At 44.7% G+C, this 20,855-nt stretch overlaps 1 protein-coding gene across 1 annotated transcript in view; it reads right to left on the reverse strand.

Moving 5' to 3' along the window:
* Nucleotides 1-954: 954 nt before the first annotated feature.
* Nucleotides 955-20,855, reverse strand: part of LOC126095063 (uncharacterized) — a 60,615-nt gene continuing 40,714 nt past the window's right edge. Inside the window, exon 2 of the mRNA XM_049909747.1 lies at nucleotides 955-2,872. Coding sequence (XP_049765704.1) covers nucleotides 2,775-2,872 — 98 coding nt within the window. The 3' untranslated portion in view covers nucleotides 955-2,774. The remainder of the gene's footprint in view (nucleotides 2,873-20,855) is intronic.

Consider the following 20,855-nt stretch of genomic DNA (forward strand, 5'->3'; position numbering starts at 1 on the left):
TTAACTACACCAATGCGTTTGAGACGTGTGAAGCTGAAGATTCCAAGCTTACAATACAAGTTGCTATAATATATATTTCACTAATTATTGCTATTAATTGCTTACTTCTTGGATTCATTTTACGTGTAACGAAGAATTGCGAATTGGTAACACCTTCTCGCGAAACTGAAAAAGACATACTAATGTTCTTCCTTCACAACGGCCACATGAACTGATACTGGAAGAATTTTATAGACCCTAATAAATAGTGTTGCTTCGGTTTTCATGTTTTGTGGTAACAGTTACTGTCATGCTTCGCTTATTCTAAAATACATTTTGTGTGTGTGAGATCATATTCATTACATTTACGTTCGCTGACACTGGAGCTGTGAAAAATGTATTTATTAGACGTTAAATTTTTTCTGCTTCATGTTCTTTTGCAGAATCATTTGACATTCTACCGAATTCAGATACTGAGATTTGTTTTGTGTTCTTCCAATAGTCTGTTATCCCTGACAAAACGCTAGTTTTTTTGCCGTTAGATCTGTGACTTACCATTAGTCGCTTTGTGTAGTCTGTCTTTCCGTTATTGAGTACTTCTACGTGTCGCTATGTTTGTTCCTTTTGTTTCTGTATAGGTAGTTTTCCATACTCCTTTTTCAGGATATTCGTGCAGTTTCTTGCTCGATTAGTGCTGTTAGTGTTCCTAATAAAATAGCCTGCTCTGTTTAACTAGTTTTTCAGTGTGAGATAAACCAGTGACGAAGTTGCATAGATATACTGTTACAGTTGTGCCCATTGGTATATTTCTCCATCTTAAGTGGTACAGTATTGTTTTTGGCAATATTGCGACGCTGTCTCTTGAATGTCAATGCGAGATCTTGCTGTAGTTACGATGTGATTCATCTGTCAGTTTAACAAGATTCAGGGGTATTCCAAGACAAATGCAGCAGCAGATAATAAATACAGTTTTTTAGTCACAGTTAAGAGTTTATTCAGATGACTGACATTTACTGTATTTTACGTAGAAAAGAACAAATGTTATAATGAGATCTGGTATCATTCAGACTAGACATTACTGAACGGAATATACAATGTTTATTTAATAATCTGAACGACAGCATTTCAATCATTACGTAATAATTAATGGACAGATTAAATTAAACTGTACATTCATCATAGAATCAACATCCAGTAATATACAACGATACCACAAAGATAATTCCCTTTGTTTTAGATGTACTTATGCCTGAAGTAAGACACAATGCTACGAAGACCCTCAATATTCCAGTATTACAACGTACTTACACGAAGTTAAATACTTACATTTATACATTAAATATTTTGACTTTGTCAATCTCTTTCACAAAATTTACATATTTTCCCCTTAAAGGTAATTGCAGATGTCAAATACTAAGATTATTTAGGGGTGACTAGAGTGGTTAGTCAAGAGAAGACGAAATCGCCAATGGATGGAACACTTACACTACACTGCTAAGGATGCAACGTGTGTGTTACGCACTTTCTTTGGCCTATCCGCTGTAGGCTGGCAGCTCTCAGAAAAGCTAGCCAGACAAGAAGAGGCGACAAACTAGGGATTCGCTGGCGAAATCTGTGCCTAGCTAGGAACTCCACAACGAGACACATCTACACATGACATTTAGAATAGGATCGACAAACACGTAAGGCACGATATTTTGCGAAGCATGGACAGTGCTTGGAGTGCGAGGGAAACACTAAATCACGCGGTGCAGATACTATTTAGAAAAGTAGAGTGCGTGTAAGTTATGCCTAAGACCTTTGCAGCCAATAGTTGATGCAACGTTAGGATAAAAAATTACTTTTACGACAAAACAGTGAAATAAATTAACCTAACGTTTAAACAAAATGATGTTTCACGAGAATGAATAAAACCAAATAGTTGCAATTTGAGATTCACAACCAGTCTTCTCTTAATTTCCACATTTCAGTCAACAATAACAAGAAGACTATCGCAAAATATGCAGAATTTCTCCCCAAATATTTATCTGGGATACTCATGTTACCCGTACACTGTACCAATTATTTCAACTTAACACAAGTGACAAAAGGAATAATACATTTCTAACGGAATGAGCAAGAGAAACTAAATCTTTTAAAAGAATATTATCACACCCTCTGTCCTCCGGCTTTGGTATGTTAGCTTACTACATTTAAATAATTTTTACTTTGACTATTTACATTTTTATAATGCAATAAATAATGTGTAAGACCTCTTGGACACCCTAAGTACTAAACACTATTATCAGTAGTGATAATGTCAGATAATCCTGTGTTCCTTCAGCGGAAGTTTTCTTTTGCAGGCTATTTACAACATTGCACATCACACATACCCTCAAGAATAAAATGTTAACAACAGTGTGCAAGAATGAAGTAAATATTACAGGAGAGAGTATGACCAAGACTGTATTACATCAAACTGTGTTAATGTAGAGTCACTGGCGAGTGCTATACGGTACAAGCACTGATAGCAGCACAGAAATACAGGAAAACAGAAGGGTATGCGCCCCGCACCACACCAGAGTCCTCTGCGCAAGCGTGCGTGACGTCACAGTCAGCAGGCGGATGCACAGATTTACGAGATCCGCTGATTCCCGAGGACCGGCCACACTACGCGGTCGATGGAGTGACGTTCGGATGCAGGTTCTCCACCCGTCCTGCTCGTCGCAGATGGCGTGTACCGGGACGAGCCTCTTCAAACGGCAGTCCTCTGGAAGACTTCCCAGCGCTCAAGCCGAGAGTCAGCTCGCACCGGCTCAGTCTGCATCGGCCTCGGCGCACACGCCTTCTGTCGGTCTGCTGGATACCGCTTCCAGCTTCTTGTCAGCAGGTGCCTTTTGCACCCTGTAGAAATCTGAAACGAAAGGAAAAGGCGAATTTTGTTTACTACCATCACACTGCAATCGGTCTATTTTTTCTTTCAACGTACATTATAACATCTGCAGTGCTACATAGTATACAGGATGTCCCCAAAAAACACCGAGATACTTCAGTAACACGTTCCTTACACCAAAGAAGAAAATAAGTCAAGTAAACAATAGCTTTAAAGCACATATTCTGAGAGATATGAGCACTTCTTCATCTTAGAGACTTTGAAACACTTCTCTTCTACTGCACACTCTTTGGTTTTCATATTTGGTAGGGGATAGTCTGAACCAAAACACGAAAAAAAGTCTAGTAAATATGGGCTCCACAATGTATACCTCAACAGCTACATGCACTTGTTCGGTAGCGGAGCTGTATTTCAACAAGCGAGAATGAACAAGTGCTCATATCTCTTACAGTGTGCATATTACACCGCTCGTTAACTTGAAATTTTTTCCTTGATTTGGTCAATACCTCCTCCTCCTAAAACATGGAAAGCAAAGAGCTTGCAGTAGAAGATATGTGTTTCATAGTATCAAAGACGGCCAAGCGCTCATATTTCTAAAGATATTCTCTTTAGAACCCATGTTTACTAGACTTTTTTTACTTGTTGCTGTATGAGGAACTTGTCCCTAAGATTAGTCAGTTTTTTTTTTCAGTCACCCAATATATACGCAGCATGTTACAGGTGTAAGTGCAGATTCTTCTGTTGATGATTGAGGACAGTGTAATGAACATCATATCTTCAGAATTTACTTCATTTGCGGACTAATAATTTGTGTCATTAAGGTGAGGATGCTTTTGTGATGGTTAGTACCTCAAAGTAGACGTGGCTCAAGCTAGCCGTTAGTGTTCTTTCCCCTGGGCAGCTGCCCAGGTATTGCAATGCGGACATGTGGATGCAAAATGGATAGCCTACACTTACACGCGCAGTCCACTTCACGGCGCAGTTACGACTGTGCACTCAGTCCGGAACCGCGCGACTGCTACGGTCGCAGGTTCGAATTCTGCCTCGGGCATGGATGTGTGTGATGTCCTTAGGTTAGTTAGGTTTAAGTAGGTTCAAGTTCTAGGGGCTGATGACCTCGGATGTTAAATCCCATAGTGCTTAGAGCCATTTGAACCAAGTAGCGGGCATGCGGCCTTACAGTGTGTCAACATTGTTGTGTCGCAAATTTCAGTGCAGCAACATATCTAAGTCAAGCGGTCAGTACAGTCTCCCGAATCTCTTCAACTAGGAAAAAGTGTGTTAAAAGTCTATCCGGCACATATTGATTCCTGACCAAAATCTCATGGACTTCTTCTGCAACGTTATTGAAATGAAGCACGCGGAGAATTCTTTTCTGGAAAAAATTATAGTGGGTGCCGAGACTTGAGTTTTCAGTACGAACCTACTAAAAAGCGAGAAAGGCAGAAATGCGCTTGAAGTGTCAATGCTCTGACCACACAGCCGATGTTAAAGCCAATGTGACGCACGAGTTGAACACCCCAAAAGAGGACTTTGATTAACTTTCTGAGCGTTGTGTGTGATGTCCTTAGGTTAGTTAGGTTTAAGTAGTTCTAAGTTCTAGGGGACTGATGACCTCAGAAGTTAAGTCCCATAGTGCTCAGAGCCATTTGAACCATTTGAACGACTGTGCAGCAAACACCAGACATCCGGTCTTTGGATGATGTGTCCGAACACGGAGTCCTATCCTCGGTTTGTTTCTCAAGACTCCCTCTACAGCCCCTCGAAGTCTGACCTAGCATTTCTGGGAAACCCTCTAAGCATAGAAAAAGCAACGACGGAAACAAAAGAAATGTTCAAGAGTGAGATTAAAATTCAGAGCGAAAAGATATGATAATTTTTGCCGATATCATTCCTAACCTCAGTTGAATGGAATGAACAGTCTAATGAGTACAGAATACAGATAGCGAGTAAAGAGAAGAGAGGAGGAAGAGAAATGAGAATAACGAGAAACTTAACAGCAAAACTGGTGATCACAAAGTACACGGCCGGCCGCTATGGCCGAGCGGTTCTAGGCGATTCAGTCTGGCACCGCGCGACCGCTACGGTCGCAGGTTCGAATCCTGCCTCGGGCATGGATGTGTGTGACGTCCTTAGGTTAGTTAGGTTTAAGTAGTTCTAAGTTCTAGGGGACTGAGGACCTCAGATGTTAAGTCCAATAGCGCTCAGAGCCGTTTCAACCACTTTTGAACCACAAAATAGGAGAAGTTAAGGATTTCTGCTACCTTGCAAACAAAAAAATGATCCATTACGAACGAAGCAAGGAGGACGTGAAGAGTAGAGTAGCACGTGCGTAGAGGACATTTGTGGCCAAAGGAAGTCTGCTAGTCTCAAACACTGGCCTCAATGTAAGGACGAAATTTCTGTTTGGCAGCCAATTATGGACAGTAGGGAAGCAAGAACAGGAAAAAATCGGAGGGTATGAGATGTTGCGCAACTGAAGAATGTTGAAAATTAGGTAGACTGATAAGGGAAGGAATGAGGCGGATCGCATCAAAAATTTCAGAAAAAGTGTACGAACACTACATTGGCTAAGTACCTTCACCATACCAAAATTGACTTGAAAATCAACGCTAAATGCTGTATGTGCTCCCCAGAGGGCGAGCTGCAGACAGGCGGGGTAGGACGACGCTTTTAGCCACAGTGGCCGGCCTGTGTGACCGAGCGGTTCTAGGCGCTTCAGTCTTGAATTACGCGACCGCTAAAGTCACAGGTTCGAATCCTGCCTCGGGCATAGATGTGTGTGATATCCTTAGGTTAGTTTGGTTTACGTAGTTCTAAGTTATAGGGGACTGATAACCTTAGATGTTAAGTCCCATAGTGCTCAGAGCCATTTGAACCATTTTTTTTAGCCACAGTGTCACATGGTACAGCGCCCCATGCCACTGCATAACGTCCCACCACCCTCCTATTAGCGTGCAGGCCGCTACAATAGGACGCAAATGCACGAGTGGGGAGAGGTGAGGAACATGGACTAGTTTCGTGAGCTTTACAGGTGTACGTAAGGAGCGTCCTACCGCCATTGGGTAGAAAGGGTGAACGCCGGTAGCGGACGATGCGCCAGGTGAAGACGACCCCCATGCGAGGAGCGCATGCGGGTCCACGCGCCACAAGCCTGCGGGCCATCTTCACCTGGGCCATTGTTTGCAGATGAGCGCCAATTAGGACAAGAGTGCGCTGCAGGTGGCGGCGGAAGCTCGCCGGGGCACGCGACACGGCTGCGACAAGGCGTGGGCACAACCGAAGCGCCTCGGGTGTCGCCCTCTTGTATAGGGGCCCTAATACGAGACGCCGCTCAAACCGGGCAGCTGTTAACATTCTGGAAATGGGTGCGAAAGACATTAGCACTACTCACTCGAAGTGCAGAAAGAAGCTATACTACTGAGATAATAGTACAACTAGTTAGGCAGTTTTAACTAAACACAAAAAGAAAATCTAAAAAAAAATTTAAATTGGTCATTGTGAGTAGGACTCGCACTCTATTTTTGCCACTTATCGACAGCGATACTGGCAAGATATCGACCCCAGGAATTCCAAGACTTTCAAGAACGTTTTAAGTTTGAAGTCGGATAACAAATGCCAAGAAATGTTACGTTTGATGTAATTCAAATTAACAATTTTCGGGTTTATTTCTTTACTTGAACTGTGAAACCCTGCTTTTTGACAAATTTCATGGGTGGAGATCAACGGGAAGTACCGTCTAGGTTTCAATGAGTGTGTTTGCGAGTTATCAAAATATGTGACATAAATGGTTGCTATATTTTGATTATTTTGGTTTAGAAGCTCAAATATGTTACACCATTGAGTGACTGTAGACCTTAGTATGTGACTTAAATTCGAACTCGACATGTCTACCCGTTCCTGAGAAACAAGATTTTTGACAGTCTGACAGACAGACAGATGGACAGACGGACGGACGCACAACGAAATGATCCTTTAAGAGTTCCGTTTCAACCGATTTAGGTGCGGTATCCTAAAAACTTCACAGTAATATGGCTCCTTGGGCGTTATATAGCCTAAACTATGTACTTAATAGATTTGGCAGTGACATTATAGTCGATTCCAGAGTGAACGCAGAGACAGCATTTGGGCAAGCAAAACAATACGTTAATCTGAAAACTAACTTCGGCAACATGTTAGAAATGTTTTACTGGAAAAGATGCAAGAGAGTGTCGACTTCGCATGCAAAACGTCCTGGCCTCATATCCCAACTACTCCATTTTCTCTCTAAATGTACCATGTTCTAACCTTTGTAATTTGTTTCTTCTATATCCTAATTTTAAATTATTACGTAAATATGCAAGAAAATCATTATAAGAATGAAAATAAAATTTTAATTATAACCTCGAATAAAATTAAATTGGAGAAAAATTCCAGACGTTTCCCATCCCAACAAGCCTTCCAAAAAATGCGTTATTTATAATAAATAACATCGACTATTACAGGTAATACTTCTATCAAATTAACAAGAAACACCCAGATTCTTTTAGAAGAAAAGCGAAAAAATTGAAAGGAGGTGGCCGTAAACCTGTTATCTTCTCTTCACAGCTCTCGACTCTATCAACCAAGCTACGGCTTCAACATGGCAGCCGGTGCTCTGTATATAGGATATACTGCCTGAAGATGCATCTACAAATGTCATTATTTGCTATTTACCAGTGATAAATCGTATCACAACGACGTGCTATTGATAGATTATCAATGTGCCTTAGCACTGAAACGGTACACTTTCACAGCACGTAAGGTACAACATTAAAAACATCAGCTACAGGACGCCTGTAGCTATCGATGCTAGTTTCCTGTCATTTTATTACAACAAATCGTATCTAAAACGACATGTTTTCGGGAGATCCTCAATCTGATGGCACAATGAAGCAATTTATAGTAATACCAGGTACTCTGCGGCAAAGAAAATCCACCAGATACGTAATTTAACTCAATACAATATGATGTCTCCCAAGATCTGCTAGTGAAGAAAAACAGTGTCGCACCTCATCGCCGCTTTCCTCACCACTAACTCACATCCGAACTCAACATATAACTAATATAGTTCACTCTTCCATGTCCGCAAGATGAAAGAGCATCAGTAATTTACCATAACTCAATTATTCTTACACACATTAGCATCTAGCTAACGTCTTAGCACTTAATAACAATGTGGTGGAGAATACGTAGCAGCATCGTTGGCTCAACACGCGCGTTTCTGATCCATGATAATGAAACTATTTTTTTTTTTTTTTCGCAGTTGCACGTGGGGTTAGCGTTCGACTGACAGGAAGCAGGTAATGATCCAACACTTACGACGACTCACCCGCCAGGTGTAAACAATTAAACGCGATGCTTGGCCAGTTCTCCCGGTTGTAGAGCCGTAAACATCTTTACTGCTCCGCCGTAGGTGGCGAGCGGCAAAATCAAAAGGTTCCGCCAGCATCCGGACGGAAACCGCAGATACACCCCAGGCCCTCATTCGCATTTCCCGTCGAATGGCGAATGCCTCACCGCCTTTGTCAGAGCCAGCCAAACCTCGGCACATCGTTCAAGAGCCGGTTTTCCAGTTGGTTCATTCGTTCACATGGGTTCCAGCGCCATTCCATACCAGCATATCCGTTCACTATATTTCTTCGTAATGGGTTTTTTTACATGAAATATTTTAGTTTCCCGATATGTCATGCTCTCTAGTGTATCACTGCCGCAACAGCAGAGTGTCACAATTATTGTTTTCACCCCTGTCAAATATTACGTAGTTCAATGAATTAGATACAACGTGAACATAAATAGCTGATAGTAGGTAAAAAATGCACCTCACAGCTTCAGTTACAACCACAGAAACTACAGAAATGGCGACCTAGGGAAACAGTCGAAAATTGTCATCGATGTTGAAACGTTAGAATAGGCATCAATTTTCCAGTACCTTCTATGTCATATACACTATCCGAACAAAAGTATCCGAACACCCATACGTAATGCAGAGCCTGTAGATCCGACAATATTAAAGGAGGCGGGGTGTGCTGTCAACAGAGAAGCAATAATAGCAGAATGGCTAAATCAACAGAGACAGTGACTTCGAACGTAGACTATTCACTGAATGCACCTGAATAAAAATTCCATCAGGGACATTTCAATCCTTTCAAAGCTGCTCTAGACGATGGTTGGTGATGTGACTGACGTGAAAACGCGAAGCAACAACCACAATTAAACCAAGACGACGCAAACTTCACGTACTGACGGACAGGGAGGGTTGAGCACTGCGGTGGATGATTGTAAAAAGTCGCATGAAACCAATGGAAGGAATCACTTGTGAGTTACAAAGTGCCACCAGCAGTCCATATAGCACAATGACCGTGCGTAACGGGTTGAAAAGAAGGGGTATGATGGTCGAGCAGCTCCTCATAGCCGGCCGGAGTGGCCGAGTGGTTCTAGGCGCTTCAGTCTGGAACCGCGCGACCGCTACGGTCGCAGGTTCGAATCCTGCCTCGGGCATGGATGTGTGTGATGTCCTTAGGTTAGTTAGGTTTAAGTAGTTCTAAGTTCTAGGAGACTGATGATCTCAGATGTTAAGTCCCATAGTGCTCCTCAGAGCCATTTGAGTCATTTTTTGAGCTCCTCATAAGCGATACATTTTCGTAGTCAGTGCTAAGCGGTGGTTGAGATGATGTAAAGAGGGACGCCACTGGACGGTGGATGATTGAGAACGAGTGATTTGTATTGATGAATCACGCTATATCCTATGGAAATCCGATGGAAATGTCTGGGTTTGGCAAATGTCTGAAGAATGTTTCCTGCCATCACTGTTGTGCCAACAGTGAAGTACTGGGGACATGATGTTATGGTAAAGGGGTGTTTTTCGTGATTAGGGTGTGGTTCACTTATTGTGCTTAAGAGAGCGCTAAATGCGGAAGAATATGAACTCACCGCCGGCCGCAGTGGCCGAGCAGTTCTAGGCGCTTCAGTCTGGAACCGCGCGAACGCTACGGTTGCAGGTTCGAATCCTGCCTCGGGCATGGGTGTGTGTGATGTCCTTAGATTAGTTAGGTTTAAGTAGTTCTAAGTTCTAGGGAACTGATGACCTCAAGATGTTAAGTCCCATAGTGCTCAGAACCTTTTTTTTTTGTGGAGGGACTGGGTTTTGGGAAATAACATTCCCGAAATGGACTTGCCTGCCCGGAATCTCGCCTGAACACAACTGAATACCTTTGGGGTGAGTTAGAACGTCGAATTCGCTCCAGAATCCAGCGTTTAGTTCTTGAGGAAAAATGTACTGGTGTTCCTCCACAGACACTGAGAAACCTCGCTGAAAGTGGTCGAGCAGAGTTGAGGTCGTCATAAGTATTTCGAACATGGAAGGACTATGGATACGCTGTTTTCAAGAAATTGAATTGTAGACAAGGGTGCGTATTTGGTGCCAATAAACAGACACCAAGACGTTGATGAAAATGCAGTATCTTACAACAGTTGCAAATCTTTAAATGGTCGCATTCGGGGGGATGTCGCTTCAAACCTGAGTGCGGCCTTCCAAATGTAGGTTTTCTCTGATTTCCCTGCATCGCTTAAGGCAAACGCCGGGATGGTTCCTTGGAAAGGGCATGGCTGCTTTCTTTCTCCATGCTTTCTTAATCCGAGCTTGTGTTCCATCTCTAATGACTTCGAAGTCGAGGAGACGTTAAACACTAAATCAGCTTCTCCTTCTCTTCACGGGACAATATCTATTGATAGTAAAATCGTAAAAGTAGAGTAAATGAGAACGTCAATGGTATTTGTTGCAGGGAGCAAGAGGAATTAGTTTACGAGTTATCCTATTGCTTAGATGCTAGCTGACGGTATTATGTTTGCTTACTTGTGTTGTGTGCAGACTGCGACTACATTTCAACGGTCCTGCCACTTACTGTGTGATAGTGTACGTAGTAGGACTTGCTTGGAAGATAGCATTTCTCAATACTCATTGTTTATAGTGAATTTAGGAAGTATGCCTTTCGTTCGTGTAGCGAGTACGCCGAACGATATCCCAATAGGTGTCAACCTCTTCAACGTCAATTACTCATGATATGAATCGGCGCATTACTGCTGCCTGCGCCGCAGTTTCCGCTGAAATGCTAGCACGTGTACAGCAATCGTTTCACGATAGACTGAAAGCTGGTACTGACGCCGGTGGTGGTCATTCTGAGCACAGGCTTTGAGGATACATTGGTCCTTTACACGTCATATATCACTGGGGCACTGCATTCACCGTTATTTGTCTCTCGTTTGACCTAGGCAATGTCCCATTTAACAAGACACCTCCGGAGACTTATTAACATCAGTGCAGGACTGCAAATACGCATCTATGAGAAACATTCGTTTGTACTACAACATGGAACAAAGAATTGTCAGTGTTTACAATGTTCAAACAACGGTACCTCGTGAACTACTTGCACTGATGGCTCTGAGCACTATGGGACTTAACATCTATGGTCATCAGTCCCCTAAAACTTAGAACTACTTAAACCTAACTAACCTAAGGACATCACACAACACCCAGTCATCACGAGGGAGAGTAAATCCCTCACCCCGCCGTGAATCGAAACCGGGAACCCTGGCGCGGGAAGCGAGAACGCTACCGCCCGACCACGACCTGCGGACACTTGCACTGAAATCCCGCGACGAACACCAGTGACGTTTAATTTAGTCTATTTTTATTGTGGCACTGTCAACAGGCATTGTTACATTGAAATTTGTGTACATTTCTTAAACAAACACACATTCGAAACTCTTAACACTGTCTATGGACTGCATAGGAGGGCCCTTGCCTACCGTTCTAATCCGTGACGTCCGTATATCAGTGGCGCGTTCCATTATGGAATTGGAAAGAACAACTCGGCTGAACACCCGAATCGCACTATTAATCAATTACACAGAGAACACCCGAGATATCGCAAATACTCTCAGTGTTTTACAAGCCTTGGCCATCAATTTGTACTCTATCCCTTTCGAATGCAGGAAAGTCAAGACACAGAATGAAATTTTCACTCTACAGCGGAGTGTGCGCTGATCTGAAACTCCCTGGCAGATTAAAACTGTGTGCCGGACCGAGACTCGAACTCGGGACCTTTGCCTTTCGCGGGCATGTGCTCTACCGACTGAGCTACCCAAGCACGACTCACGAGTTCGAGTTTCGGTTCGGCACACAGTTTTAATCTGCCAGGAAGTTTCATATCAGCGCACACTCCGCTGTAGAGTGAAAATTTCGTTCTAGAAACATCCCCCTGGCTGTGGCTAATCCATGTCTCCGCAATATCCTTTCTTTCAGGAGTGCTAGTTCTGCAAGGTTCGCAGGAGAGCTTTTGTAAAGTTTGGAAGGTAGGAGACGAGGTACTGGCAGAAGTAAAGCTGTGAGGACGGGGCGTGAGTCGTGCTTGGGTAGCTCAGTTGGTAGAGCACTTGCCCGCGAAAGGCAAAGGTCCCGAGTTCGAGTCTCGGTCCGACACACAGTTTTAATCTGCCAGGAAGTTTCAAGTCAAGACACATTTGATACTCTAAGCAGAGGCCTTATCGTGAAGGATATTTGAAGATACATCGGACACAGAGGCCATTACGCCAAAAGCTTTCGGGTTCTGAATTATCGATTGTACATCAAATCCATTGGTCCAAGAACAGTGCCCTGCGGCATCCGAACTAAGCGCGTACCCCAGTGGGAAATAACGGTCCGGGGGCCGACAGGAGTGCCCGAGGCCCGGCCGGCCGTGAACTCCCAGCATTTCAGCGCCAGCGGGTTCCGGTCCCGCCTGGGCATTCCTCTGCGGTGTAGCGGGCGGAGCCAGCCCGTGGTACCGCTAGAGCCAGCGACCTCTGCGCGCCTGCCAGCCGGTCCCGGCACACGCACGCTTCCGCGTTGTGCCTCCTGCGCTCCACTGTGTACTGTCCGCTCCAGACAAGAATACCCGCGACAAGTATGTGACAGTGAAGTGTGCCCTCTGAAGCGGAAAGCTGAGCATTGCCAGGAATGCAATTACATCAAGGCTGTTATCTGTGACTCACTTTTCGAGGTTCAAGCGATGTTAATATACAGCGTGTTACGAAAAGGTACGGCCAGACATTCAGGAAACATTCCTTACACACAAATAAAGAAAAGATCTTATGTTGACATGTGTCCGGAAATGCTTAATTTCCATGTTAGAGCTCATTTTAGTTTGGTCAGTATGTACTGTACTTCCTCGATTCACCGCCAGTTGGCACAACTGAAGGAAGGTAATGTTGACTTCGGTGCTTGTGTTGACATGCGACTCATTGCTCTACAGTACTAGCATCAAGCACATCAGTACGTAGCATCAACAGGTTAGTGTTCATCACGAACGTGGTTTTGCAGTCAGTGCAATGTTTACAAATGCGGAGTTGGCAGATGCCCATTTGATGTATGTATTAGCACGGGGCAATAGCCGTGGCGAGGTACGTTTGTATCGAGACAGATTTCCAGAACGAAGGTGTCCCGACAGGAAGACGTTCGAAGCAATTGATCGGCGTCTTAGAGAGCACGGAACATCCCAGCCTATGACTCGCGACTGGGGAAGACCTAGAACGACGAGGACACCTGCCATGGACGAGGCAATTCTTCGTGCAGTTGACGATAACCCTAATGTCAGCGTCAGAGAAGTTGCTACTGTACAAGGTAACGTTGACCACGTCACTGTATGGAGAGTGCTACGGGAGAACCAGTTGTTTCCGTACCATGTACAGCGTGTGCAGGCACTATCAGCAGCTGATAGGCCTCCACGGGTACACTTCTGCGAATGGTTCATCCAACAATGTGTCAATCCTCATTTCAGTGCAAATGTTCTCTTTACGGATGAGGCTTCATTCCAACGTGATCAAATTGTAAATTTTCACAATCAACATATGTGGGCTGGCGAGAATCCGCAGGCAATTGTGCAATCACGTCATCAACACAGATTTTCTGTGAACGTTTGGGCAGACATTGCTGGTTGTGTCTTGATTGGGCCCCATGTTCTCCCACCTACGCTCAATGGAGCACGTTAGCATGATTTCATACGGGATACTCTATCTGTGCTGCTAGAACATGTGCCTTTACAAGTACGACACAACATGTGGTTCATGCACGATGGAGCTCCTGCACATTTCAGTCGATGTGTTTGTACGCTTCTCAACAACAGATTCGGTGACCGATGGATTGGTAGAGGTGGACCAATTCCATGGTCTCCACGCTCTCCTGACCTCAACCCTCTTGACTTTCATTTATGGGGGCATTTGAAAGCTCTTGTCTACGCTACCCTGGAACCAAATGTAGAGACTCTTCGTGCTCATATTGTGGACGGCTGTGATACAATACGCCATTCTCCAGGGCTGCATCAGCGCATCAGGGATTCCATGAGACGGAGGGTGGATGTATGTATCCTCGCTAACGGAGGACATTTTGAACATTTCCTGTAACGAAGTGTTTGAAGTCACGCTGGTACGTTCTGTTGCTGTTGTCTCCATTCCATGATTAATGTGATTTGAAGAGAAGTAATAAAATGAGCTCCAACATGGAAAGTAAGCGTTTACAGACACATGTCCACATAACATATTTTCTTTCTATGTGTGTGAGGAATGTTTCCTGAAAGTTTGGCCTACCTTTTTGTAACACCCTGTATTACCCCTGTCTCAGTGTACGATACTTCCGAAATTTCGTCAAATTCTTCATTTGCGTGTCCTGCTGTGTACACAGTTAGCTTATACAGATACACTGTATGCAAGCAGCATCTATGTTCTCATAAGAAAGTATAATGCGGTACATACTTCTATGAGCCGGCAGGTGTGGCCGAGCGGTTCTAGGCGCTACAGCGTGGAACCGCGCGACCGCTACGGTCGCAGGTAGAATCCTGTGTGGTGCATGGATGTCGGTAATGTTCTTAGGGTAGGTTTAAATAGTTCTAAGTTCTAGGGGACTGATGACCTCAGCCGTTAAGTCCCATAGTGCTCAGAGCCGTTTGAACATACTTCTATGCAGGTTCTAATATAGGAGAAAAAAAGACGAATGCTCAGACTGAGAATCCTCTGGCACGTATTCGCATAAGAAAACTCCCTCTGACCAATTTCTTTTCAACTGGGATATCTGGCTGGAAAGAATGAGGTCTTGTTCTTCATCGGCCCACCCATCACTCACGAGTAGGGAATGAAAGGTGTAAAACAAAAACAAATAAAAAAAATCCAGTGCCTCTATTAAAGTTGTTAAAGTACATCCCAATTTCCACTGTCTCTTTGATGACAGCGTCCCTGTTTCTTAAAGTGTCCGGTAGTATCCGAGTCTGCTCTAACAAGATTTTGTTCGAAATATTTCTTGCAGTGCAAACGGTATTCTCGAGGTGAAGCTTCACCATATTCTGGACGGGTCATATGTAAAATGATACAACATGAGAATATACTGTGTAGGAGCAAAATGGTTGAAATGGCTCTGAGCACTACGGGACTTGACATCTGAGGTCATCAGTCCCCTAGAACTTAGAACTACTTAAATCTAACTAACCTACGGACATCACACACATCCATGCCCGGGACAGGATTCGAATCTGCGACCGTAGCAGACGAGCTGTTCCAGATTGAAGCTCCTAGAACCGCTCGGCCATCGTGGCCGGCTGTGTAGGAGAAAGGGAAATAATACCTGGTCCAGTGAGATTAATGTGACTCCCTACCAAAAGCCTGAATAACCAACTTCTGCAGCACGAAAGTTCAGGAAGACCCTCTATGACGTTCTGGAGGCTACCGACAGGGCTGTGGAGCCATGCTGGCACCAGAGCCGTGTCCAACTGGACTACGTTTCTCGGCTGAGGGATCCATAGCTCGAACAGCCAGACCGAGATGGTCGCACAGATTCTCGACTGAGTTTACATCCGGGGAGTTCGGTGGCCAGGGGAGTACTGTAAACTCGTCTGGTGCTTTTCGAACCACGCACGTACACAGCGAGCTGTGCCACTCGTTGCGTTATCCTGCTGGTAGATGCCATCGTCCTGAGGAAAAATAAGCTGCTTGTCGCGGTGGAAATGGACCCCAATGATATCTGAATACTTCCGTTGACCCACTGTGCTTTCAAGGATCAACCAACGAAACCCACGAAAACATTCCCCAAATAATAACGGTCCCTTCTCCATCCTGGACGCTTCCGACGTTTGTTGCAGGGCCATATAGGCCAACAGATATCTGTCCGATGGAGTGTAAAAAGTGATTCATCTGAAAAGGCCCCCTGTTGCCACTCAGTGGGCGTCCAATTGCGGTACTGGTGTGCAAATTCCAGATTTTGTCGCCGATGAACAGCAGTCAGCGTAGGTGGATCAACCAGGTGCCTTGTGCGGCGGCCCATGCGCAGCAACGTTCACTGAACGTTCGTTGAGGAGTCACTGAAGGAAGCCCCTACGTTTATTTGGGTAGTCAGTTGCTCAACAGTTGCAATTCAGTTCTCCCGTGCCGGCCGCTGTGGCGTAGAGGTTGTAGGCGCTTCAGCCCGGAACCGCGCTGCTGCTACGGTCGCAGGTTCGAATCCTGCCTCGGTCATGGATGTGCGTGATGTCCTTAGGTTAGTTAGGTTTAAGTAGTTCTAAGTCTAGAGGACTGCTGACCACAGATGTTAAGTCCCATAGTACTTGGAGCCATTTGAACCATTTTTTTTTCTTTTCTCTTTTAGTTCTCCCACCGTACACATCTCTGGAGGCGTCGTTCAGCCTTGTCGTCTATAGTCAGTAGTCCACCACATTTGCCTCGGTGTCGTTTCTGTATAACGCCATCTTTGTATACTCCAACCACCAATCAAACAGTTTACAAAGTTCGTCGTGTCGACAATGCTTCCAGCATTGGCTCGAAAGTGGATGATCATGCCATTTTGGACATAAGATAAATCGCCCTGTTACATTATGGCAACGACTGTCCTCTCTTCCGCGTCCCCCCCCCCCCGACACTTTTTGTACTGTCACTGCTGGCCCCCCCTCGCTGTGTGCGAGTGGCTATTCTTCCACGCTGACGTCTAGCGTAGACGGTGGTCACAGTGATGCGAGTTCATCGTATATAAATGGTATGAAGACGTTCGTCATGCAATGGCCGCAACAGAATGCACAGAAGAACGTTCGTAAGAGAACAGAGAGTGGAAGACGAGAAACGGCAGTACCATTATGTTGTCTACATAGTTCCGCGTAGTCAGCGCGTACACAACTTTCCCGCTAGAGCGCGCCCCGCTAAGCACAACAGTGCAGGCGCAGCGCTCGTCCGTCTCCGCAATACGAGATGGCGCTGCCATAGAGACGGACCAAATTCTGCTTCCGCCGATCCGTGTATTAATATGTAACGCAGCCAATGAGATTGCTGCTAATGTAGAACCTTTTCTCCTCGCGGATCACACACGCGCAGTGATACCTGAACGCGCGAGGTATTATAACGAGTGTACAGACCTCCGATTAGTCAGTCTGCATTAGTCTGTACCAGTCTGCACGAGTTCTACATTTGTCTGTACTAGTCTATAGTCAAGTTTCAGTCTGCGCCTAATAAGATTACCATATTCCCGTACATAGCCATGAAGATAAATGTATAGACACTTTTGTCAAGTATCAGAGATATATGTGAGAATAAGATTAAAGTACCAATACCAAAGGAGCTTCAGATTGTCAATTGCAAATAACATCCAGAACCAAGTAAAGTAATTTTTAGTCTTGTTATTATTTTAGTAAATGTGTGTGAAAATTAATACATACAGCTAGCATACAATCATTATTCCTACGTTGGGAAGAAATGAAGCCTTAATGGTCAACATAATAATGAACAGCTCAATAGTAAATACTCTCTGCAAGTACTGTATACTTGGCAGCGGAGTGTAAACGTTACGGTAGGGCATGAACATCCTTCTCACGCCATTTAGCCTGCAGCTCATCGGGAGAGGCACGCACATACGTCAATGCCTCTTCGGCACACAAAAACAGCACGTGACGGAGTGGTGAGGTAAGAAGCCGAGAGCAGAGTACTACGGAGTGAGTAATCGCGTGCTGCTCAGCTTGCCGCCCACTCAGTGATGAGCCGAGTGCGAGAGCGCCATTGGCTGCGGCCTGGTTACGCAGCCACAGCCAGCGCAGTAAAACCGGCCGCCGGCCCACGCTCGGTGACGTCACGGCGTGAGGCTGCTATCAGCAGGCCCGATGCGGGCCACCGGGTCACACAGCACGCCGAGCGATAGCTACCCACCTACCGCGGCGTACACCTCACCTCGTCACAGTTCCAATTAGGCTTCCAGCCTCGATGCAAAGTAGGAAGCGTAATTACTCCGGAAATTTCGTAGTGCGAGTCGCTGCGATGAAAGCGCAACTCAGAAGCCAACAGTGCATTAGGGTTCCACGCGCAATTGACACAAATGTTGTTACAAATCTTATTCATTCGTAGAGGAGTCAAAGGTAGGGTATTACACTTTACTAAGTACCGAGTCTCTCCACGCGCACAGATGGCTGCCACTTCGCATTATGTTCAGGTTTGCCAGGCTATACCCATCTAGGCGCGACTGTCCTAGTTTTCTCCGTTGAAAACCAGACTGTCGCTTAAACCTTGTCGGGATGCGTAAAAATCTCGGTAAGGCCAAATCAGATATTGTGTCACTAATTATGTGAGCATTTACGTCATGAACAGTTTTGTAAAGGCCACTAAAAACACTTTTAGCACGAAGAGAGAAAGTTGGCAAACTTGTACACATTATCAGTGTCGAAAAATTTCCAGTGTAAGAGGTCCATGATTAAAAAAATGTGTTGCTAGCGCACTCGAGCAGATGTAATTTCGATGGACTGCTCACGCGCTGCCTGCGATATGTAAGCTATAAGAGAATCTCAGACCAGAGAGCAGTGTTGTATGCAGTAAGAGCAGTAGGAACTGTGTGCCAGTAGCAGTTAGTAGTTGCTAGCAGTCGTGTGTGTGGAGTTGGCTGGGCCGGTCGTGGGGAGCGATGGCAGAGCCTGAGCGTTGTAGTACAAGGTAAAAGCAGCCTCGCGCATATGTACTATTGTTATGTCAAGCCCCATGTAAATGTTTTTTAAAAAATCTCTTAATAATAATCTTTCTTATAAAAAATTAACTTTTGATAATCATTCATCCCAATTTAAAGAACTTACTAATTTCTCCAATCCATGATCATCCCGATTATTGTAAAGAAAAATCAGTTGTTTCTTTTTATACATGACAAATCTATCGGCCAGCATTGCACAGGGCTGTCCCAGAAAAATTTCTTATAGGAGCAGATATATACGCGTTATCCGGCGACCTTATTGAGGTAAGAATTTTCAGTTTATTCAGAATGATCTTTCAGGACCATGACGCAGCGCTGCTGGCGTCCAAAATTCACCAGTTTAAATTCACAGTCATTAGTGAAACGTTATAAGTGAGCGACAATTTTATTGAGAAGTTAGTCACATTGTATTATTGGTAGGTTACGGAATTTATCTGTTGGGAGATCACGCTAAATATGAATGCTACAATTATAATTATATTTTTTACTGTTGGGAGGTTAATACTTAATTTATCTGTTGGGAGGTTACACTAGGATAGGAAAAAAAATAATCCAACAATTGTGGGATATAGAGGATGGTTATAACTGAACTTTCCCTACTTGAGAGAGACACGTGAAAACGAGTCATCACAGGACAATGAAACTTTGTCGAAACATTTGTAAGGACATGCGGAAAACCAATAACAAACACATTTTCACGTTTTAATTTCCACTTGAGAGGGTAACAGTTGTTAACAGCGTATCATGTTTACCTTCCAGGTTACAAAAGTTGCTCAATGTGACGATCACCTGCATAAACGACAGCCTGGAACCGGGCTATAGTTTGCTCTACTGTTGCTTGAAACATCTCAGCTGGGATATTAGCTAGCTCCCTTGCTATGCTCATTTTCAAACTCCAACGTGCACTGCTTGAAGTTCGCGAATTGCGTCCAGCGTTCTCAGCCATGGCAACAGCAACACCTTCAGCAATTTCCGGCGCAATTGGCTGTCGGCCTCTTCCGGGACCGATTCTCAAATCGCCAGTTAGTTCGAACGTCCGTATCAGGTTCTGCCATACCGGTGCGCAAGCAGGACCTCTCCGTATTTCGCCCGCATCTCGTGGTCGTGCGGTAGCGTTCTCGCTTCCCACGCCCGGGTTCCCGGGTTCGATTCCCGGCGGGGTCAGGGATTTTCTCTGCCTCGTGATGGCTGGGTGTTGTGTGTTGCCCTTAGGTTAGTTAGGTTTAAGTAGTTCTAAGTTCTAGGGGACTGATGACCATAGATGTTAAGTCCCATAGTGCTCAGAGCCATTTTTCTCCGTATTTCTTTAATGCGTCGACAGTCTCAATGAACCGCGCCACCGTTGCTCGTCTTTTGGTACTGCTGTTGTTTATAATACAACATCTTTACGAGTAAAGTCCTGCTCACCTTGCCGAGACCCTTGTTGATTCTCTGCAACTGTAATTCATACTGATTCTTGTGTACGAATACTGGCACCTAATGGCAGTCCTTGACAGAAACGCTATTAACAACGCAAATGCTGCAGCATAAAGTCTGAACATTTCAATAAAGATGAGCCCTCGTGTGGAAAATAATTGGGGTTTCGTGGGGTGGGTGGTGGTGGTGGGGGGGGGGGAGATGCGGGAGGGGAGGGGGGACTAACAATCAGCGAGGTCCTCGGTCCATCGGATCAGGGAGGAAACACGGCAGTACCCTTTCAAAGGAACCACCCCGACATTTGCCTGAAGCGATTTAGGGAAAACACGGAAAACCTAAATCAGGATGGCCGGACGCGGGTTTGCTAAACATTGCGCCACCCCGCTCGGTCTGGAAAATAGTTTCCCTTCACTGACTCAAGTAGCGGAGGGTTAATTATAACCACCCTACAGATTTGAGTTTTAGACCTGTATGTGTTAATCCCAGCTTTAGAGATAAGAGTTTCGTAAAACTTTGTTCACACTGTAAATGTCCAGTCTGTGAAAGAGACATTGTTTA

This window comes from Schistocerca cancellata, chromosome 8, assembly GCF_023864275.1.
Source record: "Schistocerca cancellata isolate TAMUIC-IGC-003103 chromosome 8, iqSchCanc2.1, whole genome shotgun sequence".
NCBI lineage: Eukaryota > Metazoa > Arthropoda > Insecta > Orthoptera > Acrididae > Schistocerca > Schistocerca cancellata.